This window comes from Microcaecilia unicolor, chromosome 1, assembly GCF_901765095.1.
Source record: "Microcaecilia unicolor chromosome 1, aMicUni1.1, whole genome shotgun sequence".
In the NCBI taxonomy this organism is placed as follows: Eukaryota; Metazoa; Chordata; class Amphibia; order Gymnophiona; family Siphonopidae; genus Microcaecilia; species Microcaecilia unicolor.
In genome coordinates, this window is record NC_044031.1 from 77382568 (window position 1) to 77409784 (window position 27217).

The 27217-nt window shown below is 41.4% G+C and overlaps 1 protein-coding gene across 3 annotated transcripts in view; it reads right to left on the minus strand.

Annotated features, from left to right (window-relative positions):
* LMBR1 (limb development membrane protein 1) overlaps nucleotides 1-27217 on the minus strand; it is a 291341-nt gene that overhangs the window by 53148 nt on the left and 210976 nt on the right. For all 3 annotated transcript variants that reach the window (XR_003941628.1, XM_030198592.1, XM_030198605.1), the window contains one exon: nucleotides 15882-15962. Coding sequence is in view for 2 of the 3 variants with exons in the window: in XM_030198592.1 (XP_030054452.1) it covers nucleotides 15882-15962 (81 nt within the window). In the remaining variant the exon portion in view is untranslated. The remainder of the gene's footprint in view (nucleotides 1-15881; nucleotides 15963-27217) is intronic.

The following is a 27217-nucleotide window of genomic DNA, read 5'->3' on the forward strand; positions in this document are numbered from 1 at the left end:
AAAACAGAAGGAACTATGCCTCGTAGCTTCATGATGGGCAGTATGGGTCCCAGGCAAAACCATACAGTAACCATTAATGGACCTAAGAACACATGAAGGGATATAGGGTATGGTCAAAGTGGAAAAATAAGCTGGGGCCCCCAGTTCTACAGACCTTAAAAGCCAGAATTAAGATCTTAAATTTCACTCTGTACAACTCGATCTGATTTTCGGGAATGACAGAGCATGTGGATAGCTATGTTCTCTAATGTTTTTTTATGTCATAAGAAGAGCCAACAAGAATATGTGAAATCAACCATAATCAAAAAAAGAATGGATCAAGTATAATTGTCTTAAAATTTTTAAAAACCTGTCTTGCAGATGGAAGACACCTAAGAGATAAGGAAAGATAAGTATACAAAATGACACCCAAATACAGAAAGTTATTTACTAGAGTGATGTTTGTGCCAAATTAAGAAAAAGGAGATGTTCTACAAGAGTGAGGCCCGGAGTGCCAACAAGTAATTGCCTTGTCACAAACTAGAACAAGCTGATGATCCAATAGCTAAGTAACTATAGAATGAAGGCAGCATTGGAGCTGAACTATGTCAGGATTCACAGGGTCAATATGATGAAGCAGCAAAATATCATTAGCATAGAAGTGAAATGAAATACCAGATTCTTGAATTAGAAGTGCAAGTGGGCTCAAAAATAAATTAAACATAGGCAACAGAATAGACCAGATGTTTCAACTTGTCCTCAGGGAACACCAAGCCAGTTGGGTGTTTTCAGAATATCCCCCCTGAATTCAATGCGGATATCCTGAAAACTCCAACTGTCTACACGTGCCCAGAGGACTGGGTTTGTTATCAGATTCAGGAGAAGTTGTACTAACCCAGAATGACCTTTCAAGCCAGGAAAAAGAGTGAAATAATTTTGAACGTAGTGCTTATTATACCAAGTGAGCGCAACTGAGACAAAAGAAGAACATGATTTACAACTGTTTTGGCACTACAATATGGTCTAAAGCCAAACTGCCTCAAGTGAAGAGCTGAAACATTTTTCATTAACTGTTGAAGTTGTATAAAGACCACTTTCTCAACCACTTTAGACCAAAAAAAAAACAACAACAAAAAAAAGAGGTTTGATATCAGATGGTAGAGAACCGGAAGGGATGGATCTGGACTAGGCTTTTTTTTTTTTTTAAGAGTGGGTCTCAAGATCACCATTTTCCGTGAATCTGGGACGTATCCCAATGAAAGACTCTTGTTAACAATAGCCAGTAGGAAAGAAGACAAGGTCTTGTATTTTAATCCAGGAGGAGAGAATGGGGTCTAAGACACATTTGGTAGGTTTCAAAGATGTAAAGTGTTTTGCTAAGGAGGGCTAGTGATTGGGATTGAAAAGAAGACCAGACTAAAGATCCCATAGGGCTTCTCTGCTGAGAGACAGAATCTGGAGTAAACTATCTAGAGAACGTATTAGTGGTGGAAAAGGTGTGATCAAAGTAGAAATTTTATTGGAAAAATAATTTGCCTAGCAATCAGCTGACGGCATAGATGTCACACCCATTTTCCCTTCCCCGTTGGTAAGCGTATGAAAAACTGAGTAAAGCTCCCTAGTAGGATTGCTAGGATTTTAAAATTCTTGTAGAAAAAAAGGCAAACAACAATATTTTTCCAAGTGAAAATTAAATTCATGGTGACGAGCTTTACAAAGTTCTAAATTTGCAGGTATCCTAGACTTTCTCCATTGACATTCTGCTCTTCTCAGCAGACGTTTAAAGAATCACAGATTACGATACAGTGGATGTTTACGAGAGCCAGGGTGAGAAGAGAGAGTAGATGAAGTCAACACAGTGAAGACAAATTTCAGTGTTGAATCCCATGAATCAATCTAGTCAGTTAAAGATAAGGACAGAAAATCAAAAGGGAAACAGGAAACAAATGAAAGCAAAGATATAGGATCGACATACTTAGTCCAACATGGGAAACTAGACATAATTTTCAGGACACAGAGTCCAGGAAGTAAAGAAAAAACTGAATCAGATAATGATCAGATCAGGATAACTGAGTGTAAGAAAAAGGGTGGACTGAAAAAGAAGTGGAGGTAGGGGTAAAGAACAAATCAACCGTATGGCCCTGATTAATACACAATGTCATTGCGAGACAGAGTACCTACATGAAAATCAGAGCAGTGCGCTGTCAAATAGTAAATGACGGCAGAAAAAGACCTGCATGGTCCATCCAGTCTGCCCAACAAGATAAACTCATATGCTACTTTTTGTGTATACCCTACTTTGATTTGTACCTGTCCTCTTCAGGGCACAGACCGTATAAGTCTGCCCAGCCCTATCCCCGCCTTCCAACCACCAGCCCCGCCTCCCACCACTGGCTCTAGCATAGACCGTATAAGTCTGCCCAGCACTATCCCCGCCTCCCGCCACCGGCTCTGCCACCCAATCTTCGGCTAAGCTCCTTAGGATCCATTCCTTCTGAACAGGATTCCTTTATGTTTATCCCACGCGTGTTTGAATTCTGTTACCGTTTTCATTTCCACCACCTCCCGCGGGAGGGCATTCCAAGCATCCACTACTCTCTCTGTGAAAAAATACTTCCTGACATTTTTCTTGAGTCTGCCCCCCTTCAATCTCATTTCATGTCATCTCGTTCTACCGCCTTTGCACCTCCGGAAAAGGTTCGTTTGCGGATTAATACTTTTCAAATATTTGAACGTCTGTATCATATCACCCCTGTTTCTCCTTTCTTCCAGAGTATACATGTTCAGGTCATCAAGTCTCTCCTCATACGTCTTGTAATGCAAATTCCTTACCATTCTCGTAGCTTTTCTTTGCATCGCTTCAATTCTTTTTACATCCTTCGCAAGGTACGGCCTCCAAAACTGAACACAATACTCTAGGTGGGGCCTCACCAACGACTTGTACAGGGGCATCAACACCTCCTTTCTTCTGCTGGTCACACCTCTCTCTATGTAGCCTAACAACCTTCTAGCTACGGCCACCGCCTTGTCACACTATTTTGTCGCCTTCAGATCCTCAGATACTATCACCCCAAGATCCCTCTCCCCGTCCATACCTATCAGATTCTCCCCGCCTAACACATACATCTCCCGAGGATTTCTATTCCCTAAGTGCATCACTTTGCATTTCTTCGCATTGAATTTTAATTGCCAAACCTTAGACCATTCTTCTAGCTTCCTCAGATCCTTTTTCATGTTTTCCACTCCCTCCCGGGTGTCCACTCTGTTACAGATCTTAGTATCATCCGCAAATAGGCAAACTTTACCTTCTAACCCTTCGGCAATGTCACTCACAAATATATTGAACAGAATTGGTCCCAGCACCGATCCCTGAGGCACACTACTACTCACCTTTCCCTCCTCCGAGCAAATTCCATTCACCACCACCCTCTGGCTTCTGTCAGTCAACCAGTTCCTAATCCAGTTCACTACTTCGGGTCCTATCTTCAGCCCATCCAGTTTATTTAAGAGCCTCCTGTGGGGAACCGTGTCAAAAGCTTTGATGAAATCTAAGTAGATTACATCCATAGCTCGTCCCTGATTCAATTCTCCTGTCACCCAATCAAAGAACTCAATGAGATTCGTTTGGCACGATTTCCCTTTGGTAAAACCATGTTGTCTCAGATCTTGCAACTTATTGGCTTCCAGGAAATTCACAATCCTTTCCTTCAGCATCGCTTCCATTACGTTTCCAATAACCGAAGTGAGGCTTACCGGCCTGTAGTTTCCAGCTTCTTCCCTATCACCACTCTTGTGAAGAGGGACCACCTCCGCTGCTCTCCAATCCCTCGGAACCTCTCCCGTCTGCAAGGATATGTTAAACAAATCTTTAACAGGACCCACCAGAACCTCTCTGAGCTCCCTCAATATCCTGGGGTGGATCCCATCCTGTCCCATAGCTTTATCCACCTTTAGCTTTTCAATCTGTTCATACACACTCTCTTCTGTGAACGGTGCTCTATCCACTTCAATCTCATTTGTACTTTTTGCAGTCCATCGCAGTCCTTCTCCAGGATTTTCTTCTGTGAAAACAGAACAAAAGTATCTATTTAGCAAATTTGCTTTTTCTTCATCATTATCCACATAGCGGTTCGCAGTACCTTTTAGGCTCACAATTCCCTTTTTAGTCATTCTCCTTTCACTTATATACCTGAAGAAATTTTTGTCACCCCTCCTTACATTTCTAGCCATTTGTTCTTCCGCTTGCGCCAGACGTATCTCTCTCTTGGCTTCTTTCAGTTTCATCCTGTATTCCTCCTTGTGTTCCTTTTCTTTAGTTTTTGTGTATTTCTGGAACGCCAACTCTTTAGCCTTTATTTTCTCAGCCACTTGCTTGGAGAACCATATTGGTTTCCTTTTTCTCTTGCTTTTATTTACTTTCCTTACATACAGGTTCGTGGCCCTATTTATAGCTTCTTTCAGCCTGGACCACTGTCCTTCCACTTCTCGTATTTCCTCCCAGCCCATCATCTCCTTCCTCAGGTATTCCCCCATTTTACTAAAGTCAGCACGCTTGAAATCCAGAACTTTGAGTTTTGAGTGGCCGCTCTCCACTTTAGCTGTAATATCAAACCAAACCGTTTGATGGTCACTGCTGCCCAGGTGGGCACCCACTCAGATATTTGACACGCTATCCCCATTTGTGAGCACCAGATCCAGTGTCGCTCCCTCCCTCGTGGGTTCCGTCACCATTTGTCTGAGCAAACCACTTTGTAAAGCATCCACGATCTCTCTACTTCTTTCCGATTCCGCAGAAGGAACCTTCCAATCTACATCCGGCAGATTGAAATCTCCCAGCAACAGCACCTCTCTCTTGTTTCCCAACTTTTGAATATCTGCGATCAGGTCTTTATCTAGTTCCTCCAATTGTTTTGGAGGTCTGTAGACAACACCCACGTGTATAGAGGTTCTATCCTCTCTTTTTAAGGTGATCCATATCGCTTCTTCCTTTCCCCAGGTCCCTGTCATTTCAGTCGCTGTGATATCATTTCTCACATATAGGGCTACTCCTCCACCTTTACGACTCTCTCTCTATCCTTCCTAAACAGATTATAGCCTGGTATGTTTGCATCCCATTCATGCGAACCGTTTAGCCATGTCTCCGTGATTGCAACAATGTCTAAGTCTGCCTCCAACATCAGGGCTTGAAGGTCATGAACTTTATTGCTTAGACTGCGAGCATTTGTGGCCATCGCTTTCCATGTACATTTCCTGGTATGTGCTTCAACATTTGTGATTTGGGGTTGTCTTTTCTCTTTGGGTACCTTCATATCCTTTTGTTCCAACAGTCTGGTAGCAAAGATCCATCCAACTGGTCTGCCATGGTGGGGAGGGGAGCAATAAAAAGGTCAGAGATATGAGTATGGAGGCTCTCTTCTAAGCAGAGGGTAATGGCATAAACAGCAGCAAGCTCCACTCCTTTTTTTTTGATGAGTGGGACTTAAAAAGGACATCATAATCAGTGGGGAGACAGTGATAAAGAAAAACTCTCCTCCCCTTCCCCAACTAAGTTTTCATAAGACAAAGGATCTGACACTTAAATGAATACATATAGTCCCTAATGAGGGACACTTTACACTTAATGGGTCTACAATTCAGTAAGGCAACATCACGTGATGAAAAGGAGTGTAACACTAAACTTGAAGTTGCGGAACAAGACGCACCTTATAAAGCAGTTGACACTGTATGTAAGTCGATTGTGGGAGGTGTCCTTGTACAACTGGTATCTGATACAAGGGCCTGGACTGTGCTGTTGTGAGGTGTAGCTGCCTTAACAGTAAATGCCGACAAACAAGCGATGCAGAATAATAAAAATCACATTGAGAAAATAAGCAAGGGGTACGAGAAAGAATAGTTAGAGGTAGAGGAGAGGATGAGAAACACAAGGGGCTTGGATAATGAAATAATGAGAAGCAAGAGGAAATAGTTCATGGGTGGGAAGAACTAAGCACAGAGGGTGGAAAAGGGTATTAGGGAGTGGTAGGAAAAAAACAGAAACTAAGGAAAGAGTGACATGGGGGGGGGATGAGACAATCAGGGATAATGAGCAGAGAAATAAGATGGGGAAGGAAGTAGATAATGGAAAAATGGTGGGGTAGGTCAAAGGTGAAAAAAGGGAGCTTGAGGCCTATAGAATGAGACAGAAGGAAAAGAGTGAAATACTAGTTATGGGAGGACAGAGGCAGAAAAGAAAAATGAAAAGAGAATTACATAAAGGGGGAAATGACATTACGCAAAATAGACTTGAAAAAAACCCCTACAGCACAGTAGTCTTCTGGGGTGGCCATTCCTTCATTGCTGAGCACTTTAGCAATACTCCAATGGCAGCAAAAATACAGCAAACAAATATTAAAGCTTTCTCACAGACCGCAGTGCCACAGCTGTCTCGGCACATTTCCAAAATGTGGCAGAGCCTACAGAGCGTGCGGAGGAGATTTGGAGCTGTTTCATGAAGAAATCAGGTACAGGCTCCAGGAGTTGAAAAGTGAGTTGGTTGTTGAGATTCATCATGAATTTGCAGAGATTAAAAAAAAGCTGGCAGACTTTGGAACTTGACTGGGGGAAAGAGAGACCCAGATGGACATTTATGGGGAGGTTGTTAACCATTTGCAAACCCAGGTGACTCAGCTGGAATGGCACAAAGAGGAGGCGCTGTTGAAGTTGGAGAATTTAGAAAACAGATCCCGGCAGCAGAATCTCCGGTTCCAGGGGGTGCCAGAGACCGTGGTGGATTCTCAGTGCCAGATGTTATTCAAATGCTTTGTCAAGATCTTCTGCTGGGCACTGCTCCTGCGCATCTCCCGGGGAACTCTCTACTGAAGGACTGCATTGGGTTGCGGGATCTATGGATCAGAATTTAGCTCATGAAATCATAGTTTCCTTCTGTCACTTTACAGGTAAGGTACTTGTACTACGAGCAGCCCGGTGACATGAGGGCCCTGTTATCTGGCAAACTTTCTGAGAAGTTCTGAGAGAAGGGGACATTTCTCTGGTAAGTGAACATTAGTTTGCTTTGTGCTTTGGGAGCTTAAAGATTGGGATTTAAAGGAGGAATTATAGGTTAGTGATAAGCAAAACAAAAATATAAAAATGCAAACTTCATCAACTAATCTCCATACCCTTTACCTTTGTACAACTGTGTTAACAGATTGTACAACAGTGTTAACAGATAGCTCTAGCAGGAACAGCAGACCTAGTTCAGTCTTAGGGGGGGGGAAAAAAAAAAGAGAAAAGCAAGGATTATTAACTAGCTTCTATGGAGGGGAATTTTGATATAATGTCTTAGACTTCGGATGTTTTGCAAAAAACATCAAAAATCTGAATAGGAAAGAAGGCCATTTTCAAAAAAGAAAAATGTCTATCTTTTTTTTTTTTTTTTTTTTTTTAATATCGGAAAAAAAAACCCCATCCAAGTGCAAAACGCACAAAATCAAGCCACTGGGATGTAGGAGGAGCCAGCATTTATAGTACAGTGGTCCCCCTGACATCCCAGGAAAGCAACAGGGCACCCTAGGGGGCACTGCAGTGGACTAAATAAAATGCTCCCAGGTACACATCTCACCACTGCTCTCTCTTACCTTGTCTGCTGAGCCCCACAAAACCTACTACCCCCAATTGTACACCACTACCACAGCCCTTACAGGTGAAGGGGCACCTTTATGTGGGTACAGTAGGTTTCTGGTGAGTTTTGGAGGGTTTACAATTTTGTCCACAAGTGCAACAGGTAGGGGGAGGTAGGAGCCTGTGTCCACTTGTCTGCAGTGCACCGCACCAACCACTAGACTACTCCAGGGACCTGCATGCTGTTCTAATGGACTTGAGTACAACATCTGAGGCTGGCATAGAGATTGGCAAGTAATGTTTTTCATCACATTTTGGGGGGTGGGAGGGGGTCGGTGACCACTGGGGGAATAAGGGGAGGTCATCCCTGATGACCTCCAGTGGTCATCTGGGTACTTAGGGCACTTTTTGTACCTAATTCGTTATAAAAACAGGTCTAGCTCAAAACGTCTTACTCCTAGACGATTTTGTTTTGTTCCATTATGGCTGAAAAACATTAAGTCTTAGGAATGCCCAAGTCCCGGCCTGAACACGCCCCCTTGAGATCTGGACACGTTTCATTGAAAAACATCTAAAAATAGGTTTCGAAAATACTGATTTGGACATTTTTGTGAGAAAAACGTACAAATGCTACTTTATTAGACGTTTTTCTGTTTTGAAAATAAGCCCAATAGTGTACAATGGTATCTATGTGGGATGCAGACAACAACTCACGAAGAAACTCCAAACTGCCCAAAATACAGCAGCCAGACTGATATATAGCAAAACCCCTCCGAGAAAAGCTGCATTGGCTCCCAATCAAAGAAAGGATCATCTTCAAAATCTGCACTTTGGTCCACAAAATTATATATGGCATAGTCCCAGGATACATGATAGACTTTATAGACCTACCATTAAGAAACAGTATCTGATCATCACGATCCTACCTAAACCTACATTCCCCAAACTGCAAAGGACTTAAACACACAACAACTTACGCATCCGGCTTCTCCAACATAAGTACACAACTATGGAATGGGCTCCCTAAAGCTGTAAAAACAATCCATGACCAACTAAACTTCAGGAAATCACTAAAAACCACCCTTTTCAAAAAGGCCTACCCCAATGATCCAATGTAAACCCTTCACCCAGCAACACAGTATGACCAAAGATTGTACCGGACAATATACAATCTTCATTACCTTTGACCCTCTATAATTCCTCATTCAAGCACTATGCATCCATATATTTATCAACTGACCTGGCGATTGCCTTGATGGCACTATGTAAGCACATTGAGCCTGCAAATAGGTGGGAAAATGTGGGGTACAAATGTAACAAATAAAAAATAAATAAAAATACAACACTTTTCCCATAGTTTTAAACAAACTTTTTCTAGAGGTAAAAATTTAACAGCCAAAGAACTTTAAAAAGGATAGTAGGAAAGCCCAAATCTTGATGTAAAAGACAGTTATTTTCTGTTCTTTGATTGCTGGAGAGGTAAGCACTGCTACTGACCTGAATTAGGTGTTAAGGTGTGAGGAAGTAGAATATTTGCAAAGGTTATTAAGGGCAACCTGATTACTGAGTTAGCTTGAAAGGGTCTGTTTGAAGAAGTCTCCTTAGATTCAAAACTATATAAAGAGGAGAGGTCCCTCTTTCTGAGAAGTTCTGAGAGAAGAGGACATTTCTCTGGTAAGTGAAAATTATTTTGCTTTGTGCTTTGGGAACTTAAAGATTGGGTTTTAAAGGAGGAATTGTAGGTTAGTGATAGGAAGAATACAAATATAAAAAAGCAAACTTTATCAACTAATCTCCATACTCTTTTCCCCCTAATTTTAAAACTTGAACTTTGTACCACAGCAGTAACAGATGGTCCTGCTGTGCCTACTGGAGGCTTAGTTTAGTCTTTTGGGGGGGGGGGGGGGGGGAGAAAGAAAAGAAAGCTAGAGTAGCAGACTTGGTGGAGCTGAGGGAGACAGAGCTACATAGAGGAGACCTACAGGGACACTGTAGAGAAATCCCACCTCCAGTATGGCAGCCCCTGTGCTGCTTTGGAGGAAGAAGGTCTCCTAAAAGAAGAGCATCACCCTGGTGAAGTAGGAAGTACTCCTGTAGCCAGGACATGCCCACCAGGGGATGTACTATCCTCTCGCACAGAGGATATGTCTCCAAGAACTTCTGCCCAGGCGGGAAGGATTAGGACAGCTGTTGTAGTTGGCTATTCCATCAATAGGCATATAGATAGCTGGGTGGCTGGCAGACCTGAGGATCGCCTGGTGACTTGCCTGCGTGGTGTGAAGGTGGTGGACCTCATGCGTCACCTGGACAGGATCTTAAGACAGTGCTAGGGAGGAGCTGGCTCTCTTGGTACATGTGGGTACCAATGACATACGAAAATATGGGAGGGAGGTTCTGGAAGCCAAATTCGGGCTCTTAGGTAGAAAGTTGAAGTCCAGATCCTCCAGGGTAGAATTTTCAGAAATGCTACCCATTCCATGCGCAGAACCCAAAAGGCAGGCAGAGTTCCGAAATCTCAATGCATGGTTGAGACGATGGTGTATGGATGAGGGATTTAGATTTGTTAGGAACTGGTTGACATTCTGGGAAAGGGGGAGACTGTTCCGAAAGGATGGGCTCCATATTAACTGGGATGGAACCAGGCTGCTGGTGCTAACTTTTAAAAAGGAGCAAGAGCAGCTTTTAAACTAGAATGGGGGGGGGGGGGGGGGGGGGAGCCAACAATCACCCAGGATCGCATGATTCAGTGTGGAGCATCCTTGAAGGATACTATGGAAACAGGACATTTAGGAAATCCTAGTAGAGAGATTTCAACAATGCTGAAAGTAAGCCAGGTTTGCTTAGAGAGAACAAGATAAAGGATGAACATTATCCCCTTCAACTTCTAAGCAGCTTGTAGATCAAAAGAAAAAAAAATACAATTTGAAGTGCCTGTATACATATACAAGAACCTTAAATAATAAGATGGGAGAGTCAGAATATATAGCACTAAATGATGAGGTAGATATAATAGGCATATCAGAGATTTGGTGGAAAGAGGACAATCAATGGGACACTGTGTTAACAGGTTACAAATTGCATCACAATGATAGAGAGGATCGAATTGGCTGGGAGTTGCGCTATATGTTAAAGAGGGAACACAGTCAAATAAAATAAACATTTCACATGACAGATAGCAGTGTGGAATTATTATGGATAGAAATTCCAGGTGTGACGGGAAGGAGTATTCTTTTAGGGTTGTACTACCGTCCGCCGGGACAGAACGAACAGACGGATGAAAAAAATGTTTACAGAGATCAGGAAAGCTGGCCACGCTATAATAATGGGTGATTTCAATAACCCCGATATGGACAGGATAAATGTTACATCAGGAAGTGCCAGGGAGATAAAATTTCAAGATGTAAAACATGGCTGCTTCTTGGAGGAGCTGGTTTAGGAACAGACGAAAGGGGGAGCCATTTTGGATCTGGTCCTTGGTGGCTTGCAGGGCATAGTGGAGGAGTGGCCTAGTGGTTAGAGCACCGGTCTTGCAATCCAGAGGTGGCTGGTTCAAATCCCACTGCTGCTCCTTGTGATCTTGGGCAAGTCACTTAACCCTCCATTGCCTCAGTTACAAACTTAGATTGTAAGCCCTCCTGGGACAGAGGAATATCCAGAGTACCTGAATGTAACTGACCTTGAGCTACTACTGAAGAAGGTGTGAGCGAAATCTAAATAAATAAATAAATAAATAGTGCTAGAGGTGGCAGTGCTGGATCCCCTGGGAAACAGTGACCATAACATGATCAAGTTTGAACTATCTGGGATAAACTCGCAAAGGAAATCTACTGTAGTTGCATTTAATTTTCAAAAAGTTGACTATAAAAAAATGAACATGGTTAAAAAATAAATAAAAGGGTGGGCGTTTCCAAGATGGTGACTCGATGTTGAATGTGAGCGATCGAGCTACTCTCGATTAAAAACTGTTACCTTGTCTATTTCCTAAAATGCCTCATACTAAGAGGAAAGGAGCGGTAAAGAACCTACCGCCAACGGTTCGTACCTCTTCGCCTATCCAGACGACGCTTGACCGCTTCACAACAAATTTCACACAAGATACTGGCGTTCAGCGGGCCGCTGTGGGTGCTGACGAAGGAGCGTCGGCCCACCAGGCAATAGAAACAACTCTTTCGCCGCCGGAGGTTAATCCCCCACCTTGTCCAGCTCATCAACGGGAGAGGGGGTCAGACCCGATTGCTTCGGAAGACGAGGGTGACGGATCTGTGGATGGCGGCTCCCCCCCAGCGAGAGCAGAGGAATCATTCTTGGAGCTTCGGGCTCCCCAGGTGGTGACGCTGGAATTGATCTGGAAAGCCATACAAGATCTTACAAAGACGGTAGCGAATTCGGCCCGGGAGACCACATCACTTGTGAGTAAAGTTAATGACTTAACTGAAACTGTGGAAAACTTAAAAACAGATACAACAACTAGAATTGATTCAATGCAATTGGAAGTAGCGACTCTGAAAACGATTAACACAGCTTTGATTAAAGATAAGTTGGCGATACTGAGGAAGATTGAACAAATGGAAAATTTTAACAAACATCTCAATTTAAGAATATTGAACTTTCCTGTAATAAATGGCCTGAGCCCGATGGAATTATTTCGAAAGTATTTGATTGAAAATTTACAATACTCCCCATCTCATATTCCTCCAGTAAATAAAATTTACTATATTCCTTTGTCTAAAAAGAAAGATGGGGTAGTGAAAGAAATCGGAGACCAGGCCGTTTGTGGAGGGAATGAACAAGAAATACAAGATCTTTCAATGTTTCTGGAACAATCTTTTTCAGTGGTTACCCAGCGTCAAACTTTGATCATATCGTTAGTTTTTGAACAAGATCTCAGTGCTATATTAAAACTGTATTTTAAAAATTCCAAGAAAATCTTTTGTGGATCCCGGGTTTGGATATACCCGGATGTGACTAAAAATACTCAAGACAGGAGGAAACTATTCCTTGCACTTCGAGAGGAAACTAGGGCAATGGGAGCTTCATTTCTCTTGTCCTATCCATGTAAATGTATTGTAAAATATTTAAATGTTAAATATGTTTTCTTCGAGCCGGAGCAACTAAAAAGTTTCTTGGATCAAAAAAGGCTCTCCAGTGGATCCCAGTGAATAGTTTAACAACTGATTAATATATTAAGAAAGTGAATTTGAGTTAGGCCGATTCCTTTATGATTTTGTATTTAAAAGATCTCCTTATCTTTATGGAATAACCCCCAATTTTGAGGTCTAAGAAAGAGATTAATAATAATGATGTTTGTTTTGTGAAAACTTTTTGTTTAAAACAAATTTCTAACTCTGTGTTACTTTTACAAGATGTAAGGCTTGTTAAAATAAATAAATAAATAAATAAATAAATAAATAAATAAATAAATAAATAAATAAAAAATAAAAGGATCAGCTGCAAAGGTTAGAACACTAAATCAGGCATGGATGTTATTCAAAAATACCATATTGGAAGCCCAGGCCAGATGCATTCCACGTATTTGCAAAGGTGGAAAGAAGCGAAAACGTCAGCCAGCATGGTTAAAAGGTGAAATAAAAGAGGCCATTACAGCCAAAAGACTGCCCTTCAAAGAATGGAAAAAGAACCCAAATGAAGAAAATAAGAAGCAACATAAGCACTGGCAAGTCAGATGCAAAGCATTAATAGCTCAACTTATCATACACTACTAAGCCTGACTTTACGTTGTTTTAATACTGTTTTATTGAAAATTCTATTCTTAACTTTGTATTTCAAATTACTATGCAAGCCGCATTGAGCCTGCATTGTGTGGGAAAGCGCGGGGTACAAATGTAATAAATAATAATAATAAAGGCTAAAAGAGAATATGAAGAGAAACTTGCCACAGAGGCTAAAACTCACAGTAAAAACTTTTTCAGGCAAGTCAGAAGCAGAAAATCTGCGAAAGAATCCATGGGACCGCTAGATCACAAATGAGCAAAAGGGGCGCTCAGGGAGGACAATGTCATAGTGGAGAAACTGAATGAATTCTTTGCTTCTGTCTTTACAGAAGTAGATGTAAGAGATCTGCCTGTACCGGAAATGGTTTTCAAAGGTGATGATGCAGAGGAACTGAAAGAAATCTCGATGAACCTGGAAGATGTACTGAGCCAAACTGACATATTAAAGAGTAGTAAAGATGGCATACATCCAAGGGTACTCAAAGAACTCAAGCATGAAATTGCTGATCTGCTGTTACTAATATGTAAACTGTCATTAAAATTGTCTTTAGTACCTGAAGATTGGAGGATGGCCAATGTGACGCCGATTTTTAAAAAGGGTTCTAGGGATGATCCGGGAAATTATAGACCGGTAAGCCTGACATCTGTGCCGGGCAAAATAGCGGAAACTATTATAAAGAATAAAATTACAGAACATGTAGACAAACATGGTTTAATGGGACATGAGTCATTATGGGTTCAGCCAAGTCGAGTCTTGCCTCACCATTTTGCTTCATTTCTTTCAGGGTGTGAATAAACATGTGAATAAAGGTGATCTGGTTGATGTAGTGTATCTAGATTTTCAGATAGCTTTTGATAAAGTTCCTCATGAGAGACTCCTGAGAAAATTCAGTGTCATAGGATAGGAGGCAAGGATCTGGTGTGGATTAGGAATTGGTTATTGGACAGAAAACAGAGGGTAGAGTTAAATGGTCATTTCTCTCTGTGGAGGAAGGCGAACAGTGGAGTGCCACAGCGATTTGTACTGGGACGGGTGCTATTTAACATATTTATAAATGATGTGGAGATCGGAACGACGAGTGAGGTGATTAAATTTGCAGATGATACAAAACTATTCAAGGTTCTTAAAACATGTGCGGACTGTGAAATATTGCAGAAAGACCATAGGAAATTGGTAGACTGGACATACAAATTTTAAATGAAATTTAATGTGGACAAATGTGAGGTGATGCACATTGGAAAGAATAATCCGAATCATCGTTACCTGATGCTAGGATCCACCTTGGGGGTCAGCACTCACGAAAAAGATCTGGGTGTCATAGATAATATCCTGAAATCTTCTGTTCAGTGTGCAGCGGAGGTGGCCAAAAACAGGATGCTAGGAATTTTTAGGAAAGGGATGGTGAATAAGATCGAAAATACTATAATGCCTTTGTATCGCTCCATGGTGCGTCTGCAACTTGAGTATTACATTCAGTTCTGGTCGCCATATCTCAAAAAAACATTTAGCAGAATTAGAAAAGGTTCAAAGAAGAGTGACCAAAATAATAAAGGGGATGGAACTTCTCTCGTATGAGGAAAGGCTAAAGAGTTTAGGGCTCTTCAGCTTGGAAAAGAGACAGATGAGGGGAGATATGATTGAGGTCTACAAAATGCTGTGGTGAGATTTCAGCAGGGGGGGAGAACACTCAAATCGATGTGACACAGAAGATGAATGGAAGCGTTTTGCAGAGATTGTAACTTTTTAAATTGGTAGCAGGGGATGTCTACGTAAATGATATTACAATAATCAAGTCTTGTAATTAGAAGGGACAGTACAAGAGAGTGAAAGGATTGAGGACTAAAATATCAGCGAACAGAGTAATTTATGCAAAATAAATAAGCTAGTTTTACAGACATTAGATATGTATTGTATAAAAGAAAATTGGGAGTTTAGGATGACTCCAAATAACGGAAGGCGTCAACTGGTAGAATATCTGTTCCCATAAGGTGAAGAGGAGAGGTGGTAACGGGAAGGCCGCCAGTAAACCAGCAGGCTACAGTGTTTGCAGATTCAGGACCATCTTGTGATCAGCAAGCCAGTCAGCAACTGAAATAAGGGAGTTTTCAACAGGGGTGACAGAAGAGGAAAAAGGGTCAGTCGGAAAAAGAGAAGTAGGATGTCGTCTGCATAGAAATAACATGAAATACCTGATTGAATAGATTGAATAAAGGCAGAAAAGGGACTAAGGAATACAGGAGAGGGGATAAGATAGAACCCTGGGGGACACCACAGGTGAATTTTAAGAGGTTCAAGACTGGGTTTCAAACTCATTTTTCCTTAGTATTTAGTGATACAGTATTTTGTTTTATTATCAGTGGGGGCTGGCTGATGGCAGGCCAGGCTGCAAACAAGAAGATACAGTATTCTGTAAGCTCTTTTCTTTATTCCTTTCTCTGTTCAAGAACTTGTGCTGCTGAAAAATTTTTGTTTTGTATTGTTGTAAACTGATCAGGAGTTGTATAGTAAATTTATTAAACATTGTACAATGTGTAGTAGTCAACTTGAGAAACAAAGGAAATGTGTCTTACCCAGTTTGGTTTTCGCTGTTCTCACATTGTCAAGTTCATGCTCCAGCTCCAATGAATTGAATTCTGCAGCAGTATTCACCCCTGTTAAAATTTAAGGTATGAATATTTAAAATTATCTAATTTACCACGTCAATGCAGGATAAGACAAAGAGAGCTATTTACTAAACAACAGTTGTTTAGCACAATGTAAACATACCTCAACAGTAGTGCAGCACTGTATTAACTGTCAGCACAAGGTAGTTGACAAAGAGAGCTATTTACTAAACAACAGTTGTTTAGCACAATGTAAACATACCTCAACAGTAGTGCAGCACTGTGTTAACTGTCAGCACAAGGTAGTTAATGTATTAATGCACCTAAAATAGAAATTCTATTAAGGACATGGGTGGGGACTGAGCTTTGCAATCAATGTGGGGACTGAAAAACTTGGCAGATAAAGCAGATCAGTTAGCTACACCTCACAACACTTTAGATCAAGAGTTTAATTTTATTTCAGAGCTAGCCATTTCAAAATGCATCCTATTACATTCAGTTTTCTAATACTTGATTCCCTTGTAGTAACTGTACATTCCTGTTTTTTAGGCCTTCTTTGATCTTTTGTTTCTTTCGTTTAAAAAACAAATTTGCTAAAACTTCTAACACAATCTGAGAAGCCACCTACATTCCAGAAAGTATTTACACCTTTGCAATACTACAAGAAAAAAAAAAAAAACAGGCTCAAACTATAGTGACACAAAAAAATTATACAAACTTAAACAACCTAATAAACACCAAACCCCTGATGACAACGAATGACAACCCATCAGAAAATGATCTTTGCCAGATTCTTTGAAGAGAAAATACCTTGTTCTCTATGTGTTTGCAATGTTTTATTTTTAATCTGTATCTAGGTAAAACTGCATTAATGTGAGGTATGCTGTTCTCAATTTGGTTTTCAGAAATGTAAAATTAACTGACCACTGTTTACATTTGATTGACAAAAGTGCTTTATGCAGCTTTTTTAATACCACTGTAACTTTAAAAGGGTACTGTTTCTGCAGTTCACGACTGTTCATTTCAATGAATACTATGAAATAATTTAGATTTACTGTTTGTGTTGCAGTATTTTTTCATGGGCATAAAATAGGAAAATACCTTCAACACATTAGTTCCTAACTCTGGACATAACAGAAAAATCTGGAAATGCACAAGTAATCTGTCACTATGAAAAGGGACTCTATGACCCTTTCTACAGTTTTATTCAAATGATATTGTGAAATGTATTTATTTCTGCATTTGTACCTCACATTTTCCAATAGGGAATCGGTTCAATATGGCTTACACGTTATTTTGGTTATGCATGGTACATAGTTGTGTGTTAGTGCTTGTCTAGTTCAATTATTGTTAGAGATTCAGTAACATTGTGTATTGGGTTGGTTTGTTTATGGGGGTCATCAGGGAAGGATTATTTGAAGAAGTGGGCTTTCATGTGTTTTCTAAATGCCAAGTCGTTGTTCATGCCTGTGAGGGCCTTTGGTAAAGTTTTCTATATTTTGGGACAGATGTATATGAAGTTGGTTGAGTATGAAGCTTTGTATATTATTCCTTGACATATGGGAAAGTGCAGGGTGAGATAGGTTCTAGCACCTTGATTGCATTGCGTATAGGTAGTTCAGTTAGGTTTGTCATGTATTCTGGTGCAAAGCCGAAGATTATTCTGTAGGCGAACAAGAATATCTTGAAGGATATCCTTGCTTTAACTGGGAGCCAATATAATTCTTGGAATAGTGGTCGTGCACTTTCAAAGCATTTTTTTCTTCGAATTGTTAGTCTTGCTGCTGTGCTTTGCGCTGTTTGCAGCTTTTTTTTTAGTGATGGTTCCTTGCATCTGGCATAAATTCCGTTGCAGTAGTCAACATGGGCGAGGACTATAGATTATATTAGTGTATGGAATACATCCCTTGGGAGGTAGTTTTTAATGTGCTTCAGTTTCCACGTAGTGTGGAAAATTTTCTTCGTAGTGACTGATATTTGTGTGCTAAGTGTCAGGTTGCAGTCTATGGTGACACCTAAGATTTTTAGACTGTCAGATTTAGTGCAGCTTCCACTATCAGGCACTTCATGGAGCTAAAGCCAAGCCAAACAGTAAGACCTTGTATTGATAGTGGGGAGTTTCACAGCAGAAGTGAAGGAACTTTCTGTGTGCAGGTGGGACAGGTATGTCCATGTATGACTCCTTGAGATCTAGAGAGCAAATCCAATCATTGAGTTGTATCATGGTAACAATCCTAGGGAAACCATGCAAAATTCTTCTCTGTATAGAAACTTGTTTAAGTCTCGCAGATAAAGAATTGGTCGTACCCCTCATCTTTTTTGATATGGGAAAGTATCTGGAATAGAACCCTTGAACCCTGTTCAGCAAAGGAACTAGTTCTATTCCATTCTGCCAGAGGAGAGCCAAGAGCTCCTCTCGAAGTAGTGTCATCTGGAACGAACTGAAAAGAGGCTCTTGGTGGTTGGTCGGGATGTCTTTTCACCAACGCAGAGCATAACCATGCTGTATGGTATGTAGTACCCAAAGGTAAGAGATTATGAGAGGCCACCTCTGATGAAAGAGAATGAGTTGCCATACTACCAATAGGTCGCTTGGCACGGACAACTGTATTATGATAATGCTCTCTAGAAAGGAGTCAAAAACTGGGTTGTTGTTTAGACTGAGAAGTTAGATTTTTGACCCCACTACTGCCTTGCACTTGAGCATTCAGGTGAACTTCTTTGAGCTGGAGGAGGAGTAGCAGTAGGAGTGTAATGAAACTTAGACATATAGTATTTGAAGCACTAAAATCCTCCTGCAAATCTTCTAGAAGAGGTAGAAGAAGTCTGTGGCCTGGATATTTTTAGTTATCTGTTTTTTGGATTTTTTAATTAGATCAGTCACTTCAACTTTATCAAACAAATTATCTCCACAACAAGAGATGTCCGCTAGTTACTCTTAGACCACAGATTCTAAGACTGAGACACTGAGCCAGGAAAGATGCCGCATTGCTACTCCTAAGGCAGAAATGCATGAGGAGGCATCAAAGGATTGCCCTGCCAGATATTTAGGACAATCCACAAGTTTTCTGTGAATCTCATGGAACTCTTCAACATTTTCAAGGGGAAGAAATTCTGCAAAACAGTACTCTGTAGAATAAAGTTGATAATCTGTGATTGGTTAGCATTGAAGCCTGAAATGTTTTTCTGCCAAAACAGTCCAACGTTCTAGCTTCTCTGCCTGGAGGAGCAGAGGCATGAGATCTAGCACTGCGAGTTTGTATTAAAGCAGATTCCACAACTAGAGAATGATAAGGTAATTGAGTTTTCACAAACCAAGTGCATTTCTGTATCCTATACATTGTGTCAATTTTCTTTGGAGCAACTTGAACTGTCAATGTTGTCTCCCAGTTTCTGATGACAGTATTTTTCATAATTGTATGAAGTGGAACAGTAATTCCCTCTCAAAGAGGAGAGTCATAATCTAGAATCTCAAAGAGTTCTAAAGTTTTTCCTCTGTCTCCAGTTTGAAAGGTATAACTTGAGCCATCTCAATACTACTTTCTGGAGAAGACCTACTTCTCTCAGGTGACATAAAAGAATCAGATGGGATGCCATAGGACTCCTCAGCTGAAAGGTCCTGATCTGTCTCCTAGGAAAGGTCACAGTATGACTCTTCAAAATACTGTTCTTGGGAAGTATGTGGAACAATGTCAACTAGAATATCAGCTCTGCGTCAAGGTGTGTCGAGGCAGACAAGTCTCCAAGGTTGGAGAAAGTTCCTCTGCCAATGTCGATGCGTGTGTTGGTCGGGTTCGTGCTGCCCCCGATATTCGGCATCGAGCTGGTGTGTGGGACCTCTCTCGTGACTGTCTCTCCGATGTATGGATGGGCTGGAGCTAAGGCTGGTGCAAGCACCCCATAAGCCTGAATAGACTGAATTCAGTAAGCCCCGAGAGCTCCTCTTTGAGCATAGCGTAGATTGGAGCATAGAGTCGGCATCAGTACTAGTTGAGAAAGCGGTGTGGACACAGCCTGAGTTATAGCCTATGCAAGCATACGAGATTTCAAATACCTTGAAGGCTCTCAATTAGAAATTAGTTGGAGAGAAGGAGAGCAGTCAGTGTGGCATGGACACTTCCTGTGCATTGATGATATTGATGAAGAGGAGGTGTCAAGAGTGTCTGGAGGGAGAACGATGGCAATACTTCTTAGGCTTTTTCACTGCAGGTCCCTCAATGCATGCAATACCGATGAAGAGGACGTAGAGTTTTTGCACTGTTGCGGTGCAAAGTCCAATGTTGGACCATCTCGATGTTGTGTTGGTGCACCTCATGTTGACGCCGATGCAGGTTCCACGTTGAGTGCCAAATCCCTTGCTATGTTCGATGTGGATGCCGATGTAGAACCAAAACATTTTCCATACAGGACTCTGAGTGCTTTAAGGATCCTCACTTGTAGTGTTCCGGACCCAAGTTGGGGTGGGGGTGGGGGGGGGGGGGGGGGGGGGGGGGGGGGTCTGTGACTGACATGGTCCTATTGCATTGAGTACACTTCTTAAAGCCACTCGGCACCCTTACTGACATAGATGGGAAAATGGGCTAATACTAGGGTCCACTTTAGAAGTCAGCACTCAAGAAAAAGACCTAGGTGTCATGTAGGCATATTTTCAAAGCACGGGAGGCTAAGTTCCATAGGTTTCTATGGAACTTTGGGAGGCTAAGTGCTTTGAAAATGAGCTTGATTGTAGACAATACAGTGAACTTTTCTGCCCAGTGTGTGGCGGCAGCCAAAAAAGCAAAAAGGATGCTAAGAATTATTAGGAGAGGGATGCAAAATAAGCCCAAAAATATTATAATGCCTCTATCACTCCAATGGTGCGAACTCACTTGAGTATTGTGTTCATTTCTGGTCACCGTATCTCAAAAAGGATACAGTGGAATTAGAAAAGGTTCAAAGAAGAGCAATCAAAATGATAGAGAGGATGGAACTGCTCCTATATGAGGAAATGCTAAAGAGGTTAGGGCTCTTCAGCTTGGAAAAGAGACAGCTGAGGGGGGAAATGATTGAAGTCAACAAAATCCTGAGTGGTGGAGCAGATGGAGATTAATTTATTTTTCACTCATTCAAAAAGTACTTTTGAAACAAATAAGAAGAAATATTTTTTCACTCAAAGAGTAGTTAAGCTCTGGAACTCATAACTGGAGAATGTGGTAATGGCGGTTAGTGTATCTGGGTTTAAAAAAAAAGGTTTGGACAAGTTCCTGGAGGAAAAGTCCATAGTCTGTTAATGAGATGGACATGGGGGAAGTCACTGCTTGCCCTGGGATTGGTAGCATGGAATGGTGTAACTAACTGGGTTTCTGCCAGGTACTTGTGACCTGGATTGGCCACTGCTGGAAGCAGGACCACTGGTCTGACCCAGTATGGCTATTCTTATGGTTGACGGTACCCGAACAATAGAAGGGCTCAGAGGTCCCAAGGGCCAAAAAATGAAGTTAAAAAATGATTAAATTGAACACATTAATATAGAAAAAAAAGTGGAATTAGAAGAAAAAAAAAATATCCCAAGAAAGGGAAGATACCAAAAAAGCAAACTTTGACGCGCTAAGGAGAGATTCAAAAACCCACCTCTGTTCCATGAAAAACACATCAGGTGGGAAGGCTCCCGCACGTGCACAGTGGGAGCACAGCCTCAAACATTTAAAGTGACAGTGTACTTGGCAGTATCTGCACTGGGCTCCGTGGATGATGTTACCCACATGTGAGAAAATTATGCCTGCTTGTCCTCTGAGAAATAAATATTTAACAGCACTGTAAAATAATTAGATAACAGTAATACGATAAGTTTCATCAGAACATCAATGGTACCACAATAGGCAGCATGGAAGAACATTTCAGCACAATATAGATGAAACACCTTAATAAGCATGCATTGGAACATAAAGTAAATATACAGATATGATGCTAACACTCTTCGTACTATACAATAGAATATAGAATATTATTAGAAAAGGGATGGAAAACAAGCATGAGGATGTTATAATGCCGTTATATCGCTCCATGGTGCGACCGCACCTGGAGTATTGTGTTCAGTTCTGGTCGCCTCATCTCAAAAAAGATATAAAGGAATTGGAGAAGGTGCAGAGAAGGGCGACATAAATGATAAAAGGGATGGGGCAACCACCCTATGAGGAGAGGTTAAGACGGCTAGGACTCTTTAGCCTGGAGAAAAGGCGGCTGAGGGGTGATATGATAGAGGTCTACAAAATAATGAGTGGGGTAGAGTGGACAGATGCGAAGCGTTTGTTTACACTTTCTAACAATAATAGAACCAGGGGACACAAGATGAAATTAGAATGTGGTAGGTTTAAAACAAATCGGAGAAAGTTTTTCTTTACTCAGCGAATAGTTAGACTTTGGAACTCATTGCCGGAGAAGGTAGTGACGGCAGCTGGCCTTGCTGAGTTTAAAGGGGGTCTGGACAGATTCCTGAAGGAAAAGTCCATTGATCATTATTAAATTGGGGGGTTTTGCCAGGTTCTTGGGGCCTGGATTGGCCACTGTCGGAGACAGAGTGCTGGGCTTGATGGACCTTTGGTCTTTTCCCAGCATGTCGGTGCTTATGTACTTATAGGGAACATCTTAATTGTTAGCTGAAAGGGCAAGTGTTCCATATCTATCTATATAGATATATACACACACACACACACACACACACAAAAACAAACATCCAAACCTCAATTTTCAAAAATGGGATTTGAGACAATTTTTCTTTGCTGTGTGTACAAATCACAAGGGGGCATGTTGGAGGAGGGATCTGGGATCTACCCAAAATTTGGATGTTTCTTTGCCATAATGGAACAAAGCAAAAACATCCAGGCTAAAAGTTAGCCATTTTGGTATAGACCTATTTCAATCATAACTAAGTCACAAAAAGGTGCCCTAAATGATCAGATGAATACTGGAGGAATTAAGGCATGACCCCCACTTACTGACTCCTTACCACCCCCCCAAAGATGTGAAAGAAACAGTATGTACCAGCTTCAGTTGTTATGGCCAGTCCTAATGGAGCAGCAAGCAGGTCCCTAGAGTAGCCTAGTGGTTGGTGCAGTGCACTGTAGAGAAGGGGACTCAGGACCATATCCGATTCTAATTGGTACACTAATGGTTGAACTTGTGAGCCCTACAAAACAAACCAAAAACCTACCGTACCTATATATATATATATATATATATATGTGACAAATGCAGATATAAGGGCTACTTAGTGGTGTACCGAGGTTTCTGGTGTGTTTTGGAGGGCTCAACATACAATATAAAGAGGTAACGGTGAGATATGTACCTGGGACATTTTATGTGAAGACCAGTGCAGTTAACACAGTAGATGACGGCAGAGAAAGACCTGTATGGTCCATTCAGTCTGCCCAACAAGATAAACTCATATGTGCTACTTTATGTGTATACCTGACCTTGCTATATATCTTACAAGAAATCAGGAAGAACAAATCCAACAAACCAAGTTAAACCTTAAACTCACTATAATAAACTTGGGTTCAGAATAATTTATCTTTTTATATATATATCTATATATATCATTGCCGGAGAACGTGGTACGGGCGGTTAGCTTGACGGAGTTTAAAAAGGGGTTAGATAGATTCCTAAAGGACAAGTCCATAGACCGCTATTAAATGGACTTGGAAAAATTCCGCATTTTTAGGTATAACTTGTCTGGAATGTTTTTACGTTTGGGGAGCGTGCCAGGTGCCCTTGACCTGGATTGGCCACTGTCGGTGACAGGATGCTGGGCTAGATGGACCTTTGGTCTTTCCCAGTATGGCACTACTTATGTACTTATGTACTTATATCTATATCTATATATATATATATGTATGCACTTTAAAAAAATGCTAAAGTGTTTTAAATTGTTTTAAATGTGCTCAGACCATACCGTTTACACCCATTATATCCCCAAGAGGAATATGTGGTGGTGTCACAATGGAAACATCATTGCACATCTGATGTTCCACCTCCTAATATTGATGTATGTACATACAGCTGAGCCGAAGTAGATCTTAATCACCGATGTATGCATATATCTATAATACATATGTATAAGTCATAAACTACTCACATTAAATATTGTTAGACTTGAGCTCAAACCTCCGCCCATAAATTTATGGTACATTCCATATTACCCTCTGATACATGGATAATAAAACATACAATTCAACGTTTGTTTAAACCTAGAGGAGGAATATGTTAATTCATGACACCCTGATCTCACTTCCCCCACATATCTTACACAAACCAACCCACAATGCAATATACACACATATTCACATAATTATTTCACTTCCCTTGGGGTATATTGTGCTCGTGCTTGTGCTTCATTAAAATCACATATCATTCATCCATTCCAATCTTGCCATCAAAATAACTCCCTTTAATTAAGATCTACTTGGGCTCAGCTGTATGTACATACACGAATATTAGGAGGTGGAACATCAGATGTGCAATGATGGTTCCATTGTGACACCACCACATATTCCTCTTGGGGATATAATGGGTGTAAACGGTATGGTCTGAGCACATTTAAAACAATTTAAAACACTTTAGCATTTTTTTAAAGTGCATACATATATATATATATATATATATATATATATATAAAAAGATAAATTATTCTGAACCCAAGTTTATTATAGTGAGCTTGATATATATCTGCCATTTTCAGGGCACAGACCAAAGAAGTCTGCCCAGCACTAGCCCCACCTCCCAACCACTAGTCCCGCCACCCAATCTCAGCTAAGCTTCCATGGATCCATTCCTTCTGAACAGGATTCCTTTATGTTTATCCCAAGCATTTTTGAATTCCGTTACCGTTTTCATCTCCACCACCTCCCCCGGGAGGGCATTCCAAGGTTGCACTACTCTCTCTGTGAAAAAATACTTCCTGACATTTTTCTTGAGTCTGCCCCCCTTCAATCTCATTTGGTCCTCTAGTTCTACCGCCTTCCCATCTACAGAAAAGGTTTGTTTGCGGATTAATACCTTTCAATATTTGAACGTCTGTACCATATCACCCGTTTCTCCTTTCCTCCAGGGTATACATGTTCAGGTCAGCAAGTCTCTCCTCATATATCTTGTAACGCAAATCCCATACCATTCTCGTAACTTTTCTTTGCACCGCTTCAATTCTTTTTACATCCTTCGCAAGATACGGCCTCCAAAACTGAACACAATACTCCAGGCGGGGCCTCACCAATGACTTATACAGGGGCATTAACACCTCCTTTCTTCTGCTGGTCACACCTCTCTCTATACAGTCTAGCAACCTTCTAGCTATGGCCACCGCCTTGTCACACTGTTTCGTCACCTTTAAATCCTCAGATACTATCGCCCCAAGATCCCTCTCCCCTTCTGTACATACCAGACTCTCACCGCCTAACACATACGTCTCCTGTGGATTTCTACTCCCTAAGTGCATCACTTTGCATTTCTTCACATTGAATTTTAATTGCCAAACATTAGACCATTCTTCTAGCTTCTGCAGATCCTTTTTCATGTTTTCCATTCCCTCCCGGATGTCCACTCTGTTACAAATCTTAGTATCATCCGCAAAAAGGCAAACTTTTCCTTCTAACCCGTTGGCAATATCACTCACAAATACATTGAACAGAATCGGCCCCAGCACCAATCCCTGAGGCACTCCACTACTCACCTTTCCCTCCTCCGAGCGAATTCCATTTACCACCATCCTCTGGCGTCTATCCGTCAACCAGTTCCTAATCCAGTTCACCACGTCAGGTCCCATCTTCAGCCTGTCCAGTTTATTTAAGAGCCTCCTGTGGGGAACCGTGTCAAAAACATTGATGAAATCTAAGTAGATTACGTCTATAGCACGTCCATGATTAAATTCCCCAGTCACCCAATCAAAGAATTCAATGAGATTCATTTGGCACGATTTACCTTTGGTAAAACCATGTTGTCTCGGATCTTGCAACATTGGCTTCCAGGAAATTCACTATCCTTTCCTTCAGCATCGCTTCCATTACTTTTCCAATAACCAAAGTGAGGCTTACCGGCCTGAAGTTTACAGCTTGTTCCCTATCACCACTTTTGTGAAGAGGGACCACATCCGCTGTTCTCCAATCCCACGGAACCTCTCCTGTCTCCAAGGATTTATTAAACAAATCTTTAAGAGGACCCGCCAGAACCTCTCTGAGCTCCCTCAATATCCTGGGGTGGATCCCGTCCGGTCCCATGGTTTAGTCCACCTTTAGATTTCCAAGTTGTTCATACACACTCACTTCCGTGAACGGTGCTATATTCACTCCATTCTCATATGTACTTTTGCCAGTCAATCGCAGTCCTTCTCCAGGATTTTTTTCTGTGAAAACAGAACAAAAGTATCTATTTAGCAAATTTGCTTTTTCTTTCATTATCTACATTATCTCCTTTCACTAATGTACCTGAAGACATTTTTGTCACCCCTCCTTACATATCTAGCCATTTGTTCTTCCGCTTGTGCTTTCGCCAGACGTCTCTCTCTCTCTTGGCTTCTTTCCGTTTCATCTGGTATTCCTCTCCATGTTCCTCTTCTTGAGTTTTTCTGTATTTCAGGAATGCCAACTCTTTAGCCTTTATTTTCTCAGCCACTTGCTTGGAGAACCATATTGGTTTCCTTTTTCTCTTGCTTTTATTTACTCTCCTTAAAGGTTTGTGGCCCTATTTATAGCTTCTTTCAGCCTGGACCACTGTCCTCCCACTTCTCGTACGTCCTCCCAGCCCATCAGCTCTTTCCTCAGGTATTCCCCCATTTTACTAAAGTCAGCATGCTTGAAATCCAGGACTCTGAGTTTTGAGTGGCCGCCCTCCACTTCAGCTGTCATATCATACCAAACTGTTTGATGGTCACTGCTGCCCAGGTGGGCACCCACTCGGACATTTGACACACTATCCCCATTTGTGAGCACCAGATCCAGCGTCGCTCCCTCTCTCGTGGGTTCCGTCACCATTTGTCTGAGCAGAGCACTTTGGAAAGCATCCACGATCTCTCTACTTCTTTCCGATTCTGCAGATGGAGCCTTTCAATCTACATCCGGCAGATTGAAATCTCCCAGCAACAGCTCTTCTCTCTTCTTTCCCAACTTTTGAATATCTGCGATCAGATCTTTATCTAGTTCCTCCAATTGTGTCGGAGGTCTATAGACAACACCCATGTGGACAGCGGTTCTATCATCTCTTTTTAAGGTGATCCATATCACTTCTTCCTTTCCCCAGGTTCCTGTCATTTCAGTCCCTGCGATATCATTTCTCAC